Source organism: Plectropomus leopardus, chromosome 5 (genome assembly GCF_026936395.1).
Source record: "Plectropomus leopardus strain MGB_pleo_1.0 chromosome 5, ASM2693639v1, whole genome shotgun sequence".
NCBI lineage: Eukaryota > Metazoa > Chordata > Actinopteri > Perciformes > Serranidae > Plectropomus > Plectropomus leopardus.
In genome coordinates, this window is record NC_142180.1 from 35442047 (window position 1) to 35455810 (window position 13764).

The 13764-nt window shown below is 39.1% G+C and overlaps 1 protein-coding gene and 1 non-coding gene across 4 annotated transcripts in view; one reads left to right on the forward strand and one right to left on the reverse strand.

Annotated features, from left to right (window-relative positions):
- Positions 1–12960, reverse strand: part of cep63 (centrosomal protein 63) — a 38981-nt gene extending 26021 nt beyond the window's left edge. Inside the window, exons 1-13 of one of the 3 annotated variants that reach the window (XM_088078088.1) lie at positions 12808–12950; positions 12578–12618; positions 11399–11576; positions 11028–11123; positions 10598–10708; positions 10364–10477; positions 10112–10264; positions 9218–9363; positions 8271–8412; positions 7955–8152; positions 7359–7445; positions 6975–7280; positions 6180–6372 (exon numbers count right to left, since the gene is read on the reverse strand). In XM_088078088.1, coding sequence (XP_087934214.1) covers positions 6180–6372; positions 6975–7280; positions 7359–7445; positions 7955–8152; positions 8271–8412; positions 9218–9363; positions 10112–10264; positions 10364–10477; positions 10598–10708; positions 11028–11123; positions 11399–11576; positions 12578–12618 — 1765 coding nt within the window. In that variant the 5' untranslated portion in view covers positions 12808–12950. Of the gene's footprint in view, positions 1–6179; positions 6373–6974; positions 7281–7358; positions 7446–7954; positions 8153–8270; positions 8413–9217; positions 9364–10111; positions 10265–10363; positions 10478–10597; positions 10709–11027; positions 11124–11398; positions 11577–12577 lie in introns of all 3 variants that reach the window. The other 2 variants (XM_088078089.1, XM_088078087.1) reach the window with 2 other exon arrangements.
- A 438-nt stretch (positions 12961–13398) lies between these two features.
- trnap-cgg (transfer RNA proline (anticodon CGG)) lies at positions 13399–13470 on the forward strand. The gene has a single exon. It is a non-coding gene; the product is annotated as a tRNA-Pro (tRNA).
- Positions 13471–13764: the final 294 nt, after the last annotated feature.

Below are 13764 nucleotides of genomic sequence, written 5' to 3' on the forward strand. Positions count from 1 at the left end.
TAAGAACTGGCCCAAAAAAATTGCATGAAATTAGAAAAGGTTTTATGAAAATGTCCTAAAAAAATAGCACACACGCAAAAGTAAAAAAAAGAAGAAAAACAAGGAAATGACTTTAAAAAAAAAAACAAAAAAAAAACACTAAAATAATCAGTTATATAATATATAATAATTAGTTTTCTTGACATTTTTTTCCCTATTTTCTTGTTAAGTTTCTAGTAATTTACTCTGTTTCTCTTCTTGTTCAGGTTATTTTTCTTGTCATTTTTACTTTTTTTTTGCAATTTGCAAGACATTTCTTGCCAAGCTGCTCATTGCCTTTTTATCCACCTTTTTAAAAAGAAATCAAACTAATTTGCTCAGGTGTCAAAGACCTTAAATGCTTGTGAAAGGAATCTGAACACAACCAAAGGAACTGATATCGATCCCGATTTCAAAGGGTTAAAGAAGAGTACTTAATGTATTTATGCATAGTATAAGTATTAGTTTGAGTATTTTTCCACATTTCACCCAAAGACAAATTGAAAAAAAACTTGACCATTCCTGGACTTTTTTAATGACGTTCAATACGTGTTTGTGCTGCTCTGGCTGTGATTTAAAGCTCCTCTCCTCTCACTTAGATGTTTAAGCTTCACGGTGCTAAATGATGTACATGCAGAGAGATAAGACTGTTTCCACATTCCTCGTGTTGAAGGGGGAAAGTTTCTGAGTGCATACCTTAAATCTGAGTTTAAGACGTTTATGTAGGAGTGTGATTTTCAAAACTAACCTGGAAGCAAATCATGGCGCGATATAAAACTTAAACAAGTGTGATGTGGAAACTTGAAGGCTCCAGGGCCAATTCACTCAGGATGGACTTAAAGGAGACATCTTGTCTTGTAGTTGACAAGATGATGAAAAGAAAAATTTGTATATTTATCATTTTTGTAGGATATTTAAGTGAGAGGGATAGGGAGTAGTATGGAGGATGAAAAATTAGATAAGAAAAAATATTTTAAAAACTAAATAGAGGAATACATAAATTAAAGAATAATAAATTAATAAAATATATAATATATAAAGAAAAAGAACTACCTGTTAATGACACAGAAACATTTTTTATTTATGTCCTGTTTAATTTTCAAAATGCATTTGTTTATCTATTTATTTCCATATTTATTTCAACACATATTTAGTATTTTTTATTCTTCTGTGTGTTTTTATTCATTTTTGCATTTTTCTCTTTACATTTGTTGTCTTATTCATTCCTGTGTTTATTTATACGTTTATTAATTTTGTTTGACTGATTATATATTTTAGTCTTCTATTGAGTAGTTTTATTCTTGACCATTTTTGACAAAGATTTTTTTGTGAAAAAGCAGACTATTTTATATCTCAACAAAAGTCCTGAGGGGATCTTTAACATCAAAAATTTCACAAGAAAATCTTTTTGCCAGATCCAAATTCATTGGGTTTTCCAAAGCTTTGAGCCCCGTCTCCTGCATTCCTGAGTGAATGGAGTTTGATCAGGAGACTCAAGAAGTTTCTTAACTGAATAAGCCTAACTCTAACTGAGTAAACTTCATTTGCTAAAGGAAGGCCAAAAGGTGACATTGAAAGCTTTGGAAAAACCAAGTAAGCGTAAGTTAGTGATGTCATTAGGGTTGTCTGGGTGGCACAGAGATTCAAAGACAGATAAACTGCATTGTGGGAGATGTTTTGGGGACATGATAAACACTTGAAAACTACATTCTGGTTTATGCAGCATAAGTTTGATCATTTTGTTTTTTAATAATATGAACAAAAGTCTGCGAAGATGGACATGCATTGCAAAATTGCTGGAATTTCCCTTTAAATGCATAACGTGATTAAAAGAAGCAAAAAGTAATTGCCAAAAACAATAAATAACCAGGAGGATTCCTTCAGCGGAAAGAAGCCCTCTGTCTGCACCACTGCCCTCCTAACATTTGTCCTGATAAGGTCAAGAGACTAATGCGGACAATTCAATTCATTAAACCAATCAACTTAGCAATTACTTAATTACTCTTGCAGCCTAGAGACAATTTTTCTTGTGAATCATTACGTAAATAGTCTAAACTCTCCGTGGACTTGAGTCCGCCTCACTCCTCCTCCCTTTTACGAGGCCCCTTCAAAGAATCTCCACATATAAAAACCTTTTCACCTCCCTCCAGAGAGAGCCAGAGGAATGCCTGCCTTGCCAAATTCCTCAGCGCTGTTTGTTGGGGCTTACAGTGCTCGTAACACAGGCTACCAAATACCAAAGCGAGAAGTCAGCGGACTCGGACCCAACTGAGCACAACTCTCGTGTTGTTATTGTAACGGCATGACAGCAAAAACATCGCAAACACATATTTCTTCAGATTTTTCCACTTTATTTCCATTCTATCAGCGTGTTCTTCATTAGGAGGGCAGTAAAAATGTAACTACCCCCCCGGCCTTGCAGTGTTTGTGAGGTTGAGCGCCCCACATGGTTGATATTAACATTCCATCAGCTTTCTAATGATGAGGACAAAGCGGGCCGCAGGGGAAGGTTCATGACAGCATTGGCACGGCGCGCACATTCCTGCACTTGACTAGCCAGAGGGCCTCTGCAGGGCGGGCGGTGGAGGTGGTGGTGGTGTTTGAGAGACGAGCAACTGGGGGAAATGAGGAGAGTGAAAGCCTCCTCTCCCTCCCTGCTGTCTGGGACGTCTTGGACCGACATGTACATATGTGGTATTTTCCCAGTTATGACAGACGTGCGGGGAGGACGGACACTCCTTTGGCTCGCGGCGGCATTCTTTTCTCTGGATGTAAATGCAAAGTAATAACGACGCATTCCAGGCAAAGTTGAGAAATTGGAATATGCAGCTAACTACGAGGAAGAGTGTGAAGCGACTCTTCTTAATGTCAAAAAGTAATCCAGGTGGAATTCAGCAACCCAAAGTCTGTTATGTGAGGTCACACGAATTCGACAGGAAATATTACGAATGGTCGACAATTTCTTGATGCCATTTCAAACTATTAAAAACACAGTTAGTTAAGGCGCTTCTCCTCCAAAGTCTGATTTGAAAACCAATACCTGCAGAGACAACATGCCTATATGCAGAATGTTAATATCATTTTAGGGCCCTGACCACAGGCAGATTATGAGACAACGGGCCCCTGAGCACAGGCCCTCCAATCTCTCCTACCTTAAAGCAAAACACACAGATTTGGAGTGTTTTGCATCTCTTTTATATTCATTAAGCATGTTTTTGTACTTTTTTGCCTCTTTGTGGTTGTTTTGTATCTTTTTGTAGTTGTTCTGACATTTTATAAATAATTTTGAGGTAATTTTATAACACATTCTCATCCCAATTTGTCACATTTAGCCGCTTGGTCTTTACCGTTCACATCTACATATGAGACGCTTGGTACCCTCCTGCAGTTGTTGTTGACGGTTCGGTACGGCGTGTCAATTCACGTCTCTTAAATGCATTGTCTTTTCAAAACACACTTCCATTTTCACAACAAACGTACAGTTTCTGCTTGTTAGATGTTTTTCAAAGTAAAGTTACAACATTGGCAAAAAACCTTGTATTTACTTTTTTTGTGAAACAAAAGCACACGGGCTTTCCACATCTTTATATTACGTCGTCACCGGTACGGTTTCAAACTGATGCCATCCGGAGGGATATCATACTGCCTCGACTGGTTCCACCTGACCACGTCATAAACTGACGCCGCCTGCTGGTATGTCATACTATCGCAACAGACGTGGTCCAGTCAACCGGTGGCAAATCAAACTGCTACAAAAGGTTGTGTCCGGCTGTGCTAAACTGATGTCGACCACCTGCATATCATACTGTGTCTGAAGGTGGCTTTTGGTGTCAGTGGCAGGATCTGAAATCACTGACCAAGTGGCGTTTTTTGATGAGTTTGGAATGAGAACAGGCTGTAATCTCCGGTCTCTTTGAGGTAACTTTGTGTGTTTTATGGTTGTTTTGTGTCTATTTATAGTCATTCGGTGTTGCCTGGTGGTTTTTGTTGTTATCTTTGCATCTCTTTGTGGTCATTTTGAGTCTCTTCTTCATTGGTACATGTCTGTGACATTTGACTTTTTGCATGTGAGGGCCAGGAAGCCCCTCGACACTTTGGGCCTCTTGGCCTGGACCTGGGAGGTCCATTCGGTAAACCATTCATGGCCCTGACACACCATGCCGGCTGTCAGTGAGCGTCTGTCACCACAGTTTTTGGCACGCTGGCACTTATTGTCCCTTGTTTGTAGCTTTTTGGCTAATTCAGCACACAGACGACCGCCACCTGCTGACCTGAAGCTTTTGCCTCTCACACAGGTACAGAACGTACGTGCTTGTTGGCCATTGGTTGTAGTTTTTAAGGGGTGATCTGGTGCAACTTTCTAGCTGAGACACAGACAACATGAGGTGACATAACAGTCTAGCTTTGTCCCCACTCGTTCCTTGTTGTGGGTTTGGTTTGTCTTTGCCTTTTGATAGAAAGCAGCTATGTTCAGGAAATCAAACACATTCTCAGCCGGAAGCACACGGAGGTCAGATGTCGTCCAAACTTGAGTGGAATGTAACATTATATAAAACATCTTGGCACAAGAGCCCAAACATCTGGCATCTTTACAGTTAAAGTATTTCAGATGTGGCAACGCCTTCCTCAAACAATTTGGCTGAATGCTTAAATTTTTTTAGAAATCAGTAAATAGAACCTCACACACCAAGAGCAGCTGAATCATTGTTGAGTTTCTGTTGACCATTACAGCCCACAGTTTGTGTTATTAGGGGTGTAGCCAGACATCGATCTCTATCTTCTCCATGCAAAGAGAAAACAGCTTTACGGTATGCCTTTATTTTGAAATACCGATGGCACGTCTGTGTGACTCCACCTTTCTGAACATTCAAACAGTGCCAACAGCCAAACGCCAGGCAGACTACAGCGAGCGACCGAGAAAAACACAACGAGGAACTTTAGTGATATAGTCTAATATATCGAAGACCCCAAAAACCCATCGAATCAAAACCATATCATGGCAGACGTTGTAATATCAGCAAATATCGGATTTTTGTCCAAATAATCCATATAATTATTATATTATATTGTGATAAAACACATTAGTTTACACCGTGTGTTTTGTCCTTGACATTATATTGCAGATAGAGGCAGTCTTTGAGACTTCAGTCATTCATTTAGTGCAGTTTTCTTTCCTTTTCACATTTCTACTTATTTATTCTTTTTTACAAGCTGACCAGAGCTGGAGCAATTATTTGAATAATTCATCAGAAGAAAATATTGATAATTTCAAGAAGAAAGAAAGCTGAACTTAAGAGGCTCTTCTTGCCTGAAATTAAAGTATACTGAACATCCTAAGGTTTTAGGGCCAAAACATGTAAATTACTCACTTTGAGCTGCGAACGATTGATTAATGAATCCATAAAATAATAAGCAGAGTAACTGATGATGAAAATAATCTCCAGTCCTAAAGTTAACAATGCTAGTTAAAAGTAAAGAAAAAGTTGCAGCTTCCTGTCAGGCATGTTTTCTATTCCGATAACGAGACCCTCGAAACAGAATCACCGTGCTGTCGAACCGTACTCTAGTTTGTTTGTCTTTCTGTTATGTTTTTTTGGATAGTAAATACAGACTACGGGGCGGGACAGACAGTGCACAGTGTGCTTGTCAGCTTGTGTCCAAATGTAACGTTTAATCAGTCAGCCTTTGTCGGCGCTCGTTTTTCAAATAAGCTCAAGTGAAAACATTGAAAAGCTGAAAGCCTTCAATTCAGTCTTTGCCGCCACACAGATAAAAAAAAATGTAGGCAAAAATCGGAGTTTATCAGCTTCTAGCACTGTGTCGTGTTTGTGACCTGATACAGGCCCTCGCTGTGGGGACGGAGCGGGTCGGGCTGCATGAGGCCGCCGCAGCCTGAGAGCTGAGTGGTTTTTCTGAATCACAATCGCTCCCTTTGACAGTTCTTATGAACACTTGGGTGAACTCAAGGCTCAGAGAAAGAACTGTGCAAAGTTTAAAAATAAGACTAGATGTCTCTTAAGTTCAGTCAAATGAGGATCACACCAAATACCCCATAAATTTTCCACCACGCACAATCTATGAAGTACAGAACATAGTTTTCGGCACTGCTGTTCAAGTCACTTTTATATCCCCGATTTATTCGACCTTACTCTATCACTGACCATTCTGTGCTGACGTCTGTGCAGAGTCGGGCCTCCAGCCACTCGGCTGGTACTTGGACACTGTCTTGGCGTTGCTCTCGCTCATACCCTGGATGTGGGTGTCCAGTCTCTGGAGCAGCTCCTTCAGCCGAAAGTTCTCTTCGTCCAGGAAACGAGAGACCGTGCCGTCTGTAGGAGACACTGACGGAGGCTGCTGGGAAAGAAGGAAGGAAAACACACAACTATAACTTTCTTGCAAACAACAAGACAGCAGAGCATTACCTTTACTACTAAAATATGACATGAATATCAATAAATAAACACATACATTCGGAAATAAATACAGTAATAAAAAATAGATATGGAAACAAATAAATGAATTAAGAAATATATATATATATATATAAATATATATATATTTAACCAGGTAAAAGAGTCATTAAGATTTAAAACCTCTTTTCCAAGAGTGACCTGGCCAAGAGGGCAGCAATAAATAAATGCATTAAAAAAAAATTAAAAATAATTTTAAATATGAACTTTTATTTGTTTATAAAGACTATATAAATAATAACTTTTATGCATTATTTCAGTTTTCATTTATTCTTCTACTTACATACTTATCCCTGTAGATATTTAGATATTCATGTATTTATTTCATATTTATTCAATCTTCTAATGGTATTTCCTGTAGTTATCTATACCTGTTTTTATTTAAGTTTTTATATATATTTACTATATTTATATTTTCTGTTTATTTATTTATTTATCATTTTGTGTCCTCCATATGCCACAACTATTATTTGTGATGAGTCTCACCACTGGGGAGGGAGAGGGTGTGATCTTTTCCGTCGACACGAGGGCCAGAGAGGCTTCGGAGCCGGAGCTTTGCCCCTCAGCAGGAGCCTCATCTGGAGTCAGGGCTGGCACCGAGTTTCTCCTGGTCAGTCTCACGCTTCCTGAAGAGGAGGAAGCGGAGGCGGAGGCGGAGGAGGAGGAGGATGCTGCTGAATGTGGCCTGATGTCTGGGGCCTGGTTACAGCGTTGCTCTCCAGAGGAATGGGACAGCGTGTGCAGCTGATTGAAGAGGTTTTGGATCTCCCCTTCACAGCGTGTGGTGCTCTCCTGCAAATTAAGAAAAGAATTCTGTCTGTTCAACATGTAATGAGTATTTGATGACTGCGTCAAAGGCCGCAGACAAACCTTTGGTGACTGAGACTCCAGCCGCTGCAGCAGACCCTTCAGGTGCTGGTTCTCAGTCTGTAGAGTCTCCAGCTGTGCCTGAATCATCTGAGAAGGTCAGAGAAGAAAAACAATGTGACTGATTTTATTGAACCCCCGAGCAGATGCACGTGCTCCAGCATGATGCTGTTTTCCTCAACTCAGAAAATACAGAGCTATTCTCAGCAATTTTCCCCCGAGGATAAATAAAGTATTTCTTATTCGGAAATCATACAGTTATTTATATGTAACGGTTACATTGGAAATGTCACTAGGTTGGAACTAGTAACATTTATGTAACCGGTATTTATGTAATCAGCAGTCTGAATTGAATGCCGATGAATTCTTTTAGCACTTCTTTATTCTTTTACTTACTTATGTATTTGTTTCCATATTTTTCAACATTTATTCATTCATTTATTATTTTACTCATGTATATATCTAATTATTTTAATATTTTATTTATATATTTTTGTATTTGATACATAACTATTAACTTTTTTTGTCTTGATTTTGGCAATATCCACTAAAAACAAAAATGATTTCACATTTTGGCAGCACCTGTTTAGTTTTCTTACTTTCAGCTCAGACGCCTTCTGCTCAGCTCGCTCCACCTCACCACAGAGCTGCTGCTTGATGCTGGACGAGGAGCCTTTCAGTGCGGCGATGGTGACGTCACGTTGGTGCAGCTCAGCGGTCAGCCTCGACACTTCGGCTCTCATTCCCTCCACCTCCCCGCTGTGAGTCTGCCTCGCTCTCTGAAGCTCCTCTCTGACCTGTAGAATATATCAAGAGGAATAATCATACAGATGTTAAATGAGTTTGCTTTATACAATGTGTGTGTCAAAGACCTCAAAGCTCCCACAGCATCAGCAGTCAGAGAAGTTTCCTGACCTTTCTCATTTCAGCCAGTTCAGCCTTGAGATGAGCCTCGCATGTTTGGGCGCAGTGGAGCTTGGATGTGGTTTTCTCCAGATCTTTTCTGAGGGTTTCCACACCAGCACAGCCCTGAACTGCCAGACAGTCCTCCAGGGAGCTGAGAGGACAGTAAGATATGCTCTACTGTCGTCTGTAACAACACTTCTCATACACACAAGCGTTAAACCAAATTGTTTTCACACACTGTATCGCAACTACTGATCGGTTCATCGTACAGTAACTACAGTATTAGTAAAGACTGCCCTCTTGTGTATTGTCACTGTAACACAACCAGGGTTCCTGCAACTTGCATTGATAGATTTAACACTTTTTAGGGCTTTTTTAATGCCACTCGCAATGAAGTGTAAGACTAATATTCTGAAACTGAAAATCTAAGAGGGACAATTTTATTTTGCCAGAATGTTTATTATGACATAAAACACGAAATTGGAGAAAATGTTAAGATTAATGTTGAAATAAAAACCTTGTATTGTGTGAAACACATGAAAGACAAGGAATATATTATACTATCATAAAAGTATCTTTTTGGTTTACCAAAAGATTTGGGAAATATTAAGCATTTCTATCTAGTTTTCTCATCAATTTTGTGTTTTTCACTCTGCATATGAGATTCCACTGATTGGATTCTCATAATGAGTTTAAGAAAAGGAATCAATGTTACCAATTATTTTGACATTTTAAAAAGCAACGTCAGAGAAAGCAATTCATAAAATCCTACTTCCCATATTAGAGCATTTTTTAAAGATTTTCAATTAACTTAAGGAATTTTAATACCAATTAAGGCCTTATTATTAGATTAATAAATTCAATGACTTTTAAGACTTTTTAAGGATCTGCGGGAACCCTGTACAACATAACATGATGACTGAAAACACAGAATTTCCAGGCAGAGATCGACCCACCGGATGACTTGATCTTTAGCCTGCAGCGCTTGGTTGAGTCTGGCAGCTTCATTGCGAAGCCTCTGGCGCTCGAGGCTGGCTCTTCGCATAAATGTATCCTGGGAGTCCAGCGTGGCGTGGAGCTCCTCTCTTTCCTCCGAGAGGACCTGTGGAACAGCAATAGATGCTCAGCTGAAAAAATTATGCTTTCACCTCTCAGTCTGCAGCACAAATCCTCTGTGAACAAGGCCAATGTTAGTTTTTGTGAGTGACATTCTTCTCTATATTATGTCATGTTACTGCAAAGTTTGTTTGCAAAGTTTCACAAAACCTACATTTTATTCACTGTGTGTGTAGGGCTGGGCCATATAGAATTCAGTCTTATCACAGTATTTTTTTCATATGAGTTAATATCAATATATATCACGAAATCAACTAAACTCACTATTTCTGTCGAGCTTAAAGGTTCCCTTTTACTCCTAAGTGAGATATGAAGATATCATAAGGTTAATTTTGTTTAAATATTTATTTTCTATCAGACATTGAACATGACAAATATACTGTAGAACAGGTGTCACCAACTGGAGGACCTATTCTACTAAAATACAAGGAAGTCCAGTTACTAAAATGTCCTCCCAGCAAAGGTCCGGACCTCATACCTAAAATCAATATCAAGATTAACTGAAGATTTACTTTAATTACAATTAATGAACAATTATTTTGCTTTGACAGAGACACAGACTTTACTGTACTCCTGGAAAACCTAAAAGCACACAGATGGAGTTTACCTTCAAATTTTCCAGATTATTTTTGAACATGTAAATTATTGTCACTTGTGCGTTGCCCAAACAACCCTTATTTCATCTCCGTCTATAATCTGCCACTGCTTGTATGCATTCGTACCGTGTTGCTCACCTGCTTCTCTCTCTGGTACTGTCCCAGCCAAATCTCGAGCGGGCGGAGGCGTTCCAGTTCAAGCTCCTGTGAGTGCATGCTGCCCTGAGACTTCTCCAGCTGAGCACGCAGATGTTGCACCTGTGAACAGCACTCTCGGTGCTCCTTCTGAGACTGGAAATAAAACGACAGAGTGTAAAAAACCTGCCTCCACTTCGTTTCCTCAAAACTCTTGCTTGACATTACATGTTATGGTTATTAATTTGCTTTTACTTTCATGTGTGTGAGCTCATCAGTCAGACTCTTATTTTGGGCCTCCAGTGCTGTCATTTGTTTCTGGTGGCTGATTTGCTGCTGCTCCCACTCTGCAGCACGCTGGTGATACTCCTGCAGGGAGAGACGGAGATGATTATACTCCAAATCACCAGGAGATGGCAGTAAAGGACCATCTGTGAGAGATAATGTTAGAAAAAGGATATAAAGGGAGTTGTACTCAAGTTGATGTACCTCAATCTTTTCATTGAGTTGGGTCACCTCCGAACGGTCTGCCTCTCCTCGACTGGTCTCCTTGAGCTGTTTGCGCTGAAGCTTGTGGTAATTCCTCTTTAATTTATCCAACTGCAGGAAAAAAAATCCATAGTGGAAAATTATATCATAGAATACATATAAAGATGACATAGATCGGACAGTCGACATCATCGGCCAATATTGTCTCATGACAGATATAAAATCCAGTATCAGTCAGGTTTAACTTTGGCATTAGACTTCACAGTCATCGATATCAAGGCCATTAAAAGACGGCCGTGGTCCTTGTAGCAGTTATGTGGTATGACACACCAGGATTAAGACATGTTGATGAACTGAAGTGTTTTTTCTTTTTTTTTTTAACATAATGTGAGCATGATGTATTTTATTGTGTAACTGCAGAGTGTCTCACCTCTTCCCGGACTTTCTGTAGTTGCTGCTCGTACTTGGTAACCACCTCTTGTCGACCAGACTGGACTTCTTCTAGCTGCTTGCGGAGCAATCCGATCTACAATCGGGGATGATGACAGTAATGTTGTTGTAAAAATGCGGGTAAGACATCAACATAACACCATTAAGCGCTGTAATACAACAAAAACATACATTTCGAAATAAGATGATGGATGGATGTCATGTATTTCTATCTTTGTGTTACCACACAGTTCATATTCTTCACGCTATAACTAAAGAAAATGTCTCAGTTCTTTTCAACAGAGAGTCCTCACTGGTTTATCTGCAACTAAAACAGAAAAAAAACAGTTCAGGACGGATCTGCTACTGCACCTCCAGGTCCCTCCGCTCAATGAGATTTCTGGAAGTCAACAGCTCCTCTTCTCCACTCTTCAGCCTGAGCTCCATGGCCTGAGTCTCAGCCTCCCACTCCCTCCTCTGATGACTGATCATGATGTCAATCTGTCTCATCAGCTCCTGGAGCTCCGGCTCACATGATGACAGGACAGAGCTGAAACACGGATACAACCGTTGTGTCAAAGTGTGTTCCTCCGTCAAATAATGTCTCCCCCCTGTTATTGCATAGCAACCCCTCTCCACGGTTAGGTCGGGGAGGGACACAGGCGCATGAGGACAAGGTAAGTTAAAAAATCCTTCAAGTTTTTTTGATTTACAAAAAGGAGCTGTTTTTTAATAAAATAAAATAAGATAAAATGTTTTGGTCCACATGCTCAGGAGAGGCAGAAGAAGGATCAGTTATGTATCTCCTATGGTTCACCACTGTTTGGGTGCATTGATCAAAGATTTAGTGTTAAAGTAGCACAATATAAAATACAGCATATACAGTATTTAAAAATGTAAATGCAAAAAATGAGGGAATCTTAAAATATGAGAAAAGTTAATATATAAAAAATAAAAAATATGTATAAATAATTTAAATATGTGTTAGTGCCTCAAGTCAAAATAAGTGCTGATATAATAAAAACACACTAGCATAGTAAATAAGAGAATAGTAGATGTAGGAGACTCTTTAAAAAGCTATGAGAAATGTTCAGTGAACTATATTCATAATTATATATTCAAGATTATTTACAGAATTGTCATTTTAAGCTATTTTCCCCCCAAGTCATTTATTGCTTTGTATTTTGTTTGTTTGTTTGTTTGTCTTACTTTCTCATTTTATTCTGTCTTATTTTTTAATTTTTTTTTGCCAAATTTTCAGATAATTTTTTGAACTTTTCACAGATTTCTTGCTAACTTCTGGGTCATTTCTTCTTTGTTGTATATTACCTTCTTCTCGTGTTTTTTGGGGGTAAACAGCCAATTTGCCTACGTTTTAAAGGTTAAAGAAATAATTTGACTGTATTTCCATTTTTGCTGAGCAACAGTTTAGTGTAAAGAAATTAAAAACCCGTCCCATATAGACGTCTGTCCCAAATATAAGCCTGTTGAGTTGAATGACTTAAGCAGCTAATAACTCTAGTTATCTACTTTAGCCAAAGTTGATTTTACCTTAAATCAGGATTCTGCAGAGATCCCAGAGAAGCCTCCATCTGTTGGAAGTGAAACTGTCAGCGTTTATAAAGCCTTGTAGATAACTTAAACTAACTTTAACTTGTCTCAAGTTAGCTTCTCGCTAAGTTAACCAACCTAGCAACCCTTTGACAGCATCGCCGTTACTAGCTAAAACTAAACTGCAACGACGCCAGAAAAGTTGCTTTAGCTGAAATTAAGCAACTTACGTTGACATTATATCGATTTAGTTTTGGTTGTGTCAAAGTCTAGGTGCTGTAAAGACATCTTTAAAGTTTCTAACATTGTTAGCAAACGTTAGTGGCTAACTTAAGCTAATATCACAAACGTGTGACCACTTTTTGTTTTGATTAGTTACAATGGATTTCCTGAAGTAAGGCGGTAACCCCGCCCACAATCTGTGACCTCATCACGCTGTACTTTACGTCCAAAGTGTTGGGTGAAATCATGGGGCTGTGCATGCAGGTAACGTTATGGCTACAATTATTTTTATACCGCGCAACTATTGCAATACAACCAAATTAGAACATTAATCCAAGCATCTAGCGCTTTAAATTACATAACGCTGCAATTCAACCGTTTAACATTCGTCACACCGTAATGAAGTTTATATTCACAGTCCTTTCTTAGATAGTCAGGGTCCAAAGTGATATTTGGGTAGCTGTGATTAGGGAACCGATATATAATAAATAAAACTATAGCTGTGCGCAATGAAATGATGCTATCATTATGCAGCAGCGAGTTCAAGTCCGGTGTAGTTGACGCTATAAAGATTTTGGTATCCTCCTTCGTGAACACGTGGCTCGTTGGTCTAGGGGTATGATTCTCGCTTCGGGTGCGAGAGGTCCCGGGTTCAAATCCCGGACGAGCCCATCTTTTGAAAGCGGTGGCAAACGTAGCCTCCTAAACAACAGCTATTTTTAGTAATGTGGTAAGGTTGACATTTACAGAAATCACTTTTGTAAAACATCGGCTTTAATCTTTTTTCAAAGACGCACAAAACTACACGAAAGAGTTAATAGACTATTTTTTTTAAGCCTTTAAGGTTTCCCTCCAAACACCAGACATTTTGTTCTCTGGTAGCTATCAGCTATCATTAGCTGTTCCAACATTTAACAGTGTGCTATCCTAAGAGAAAGCCTACATCGGTGTTACGGGTTAGTCTA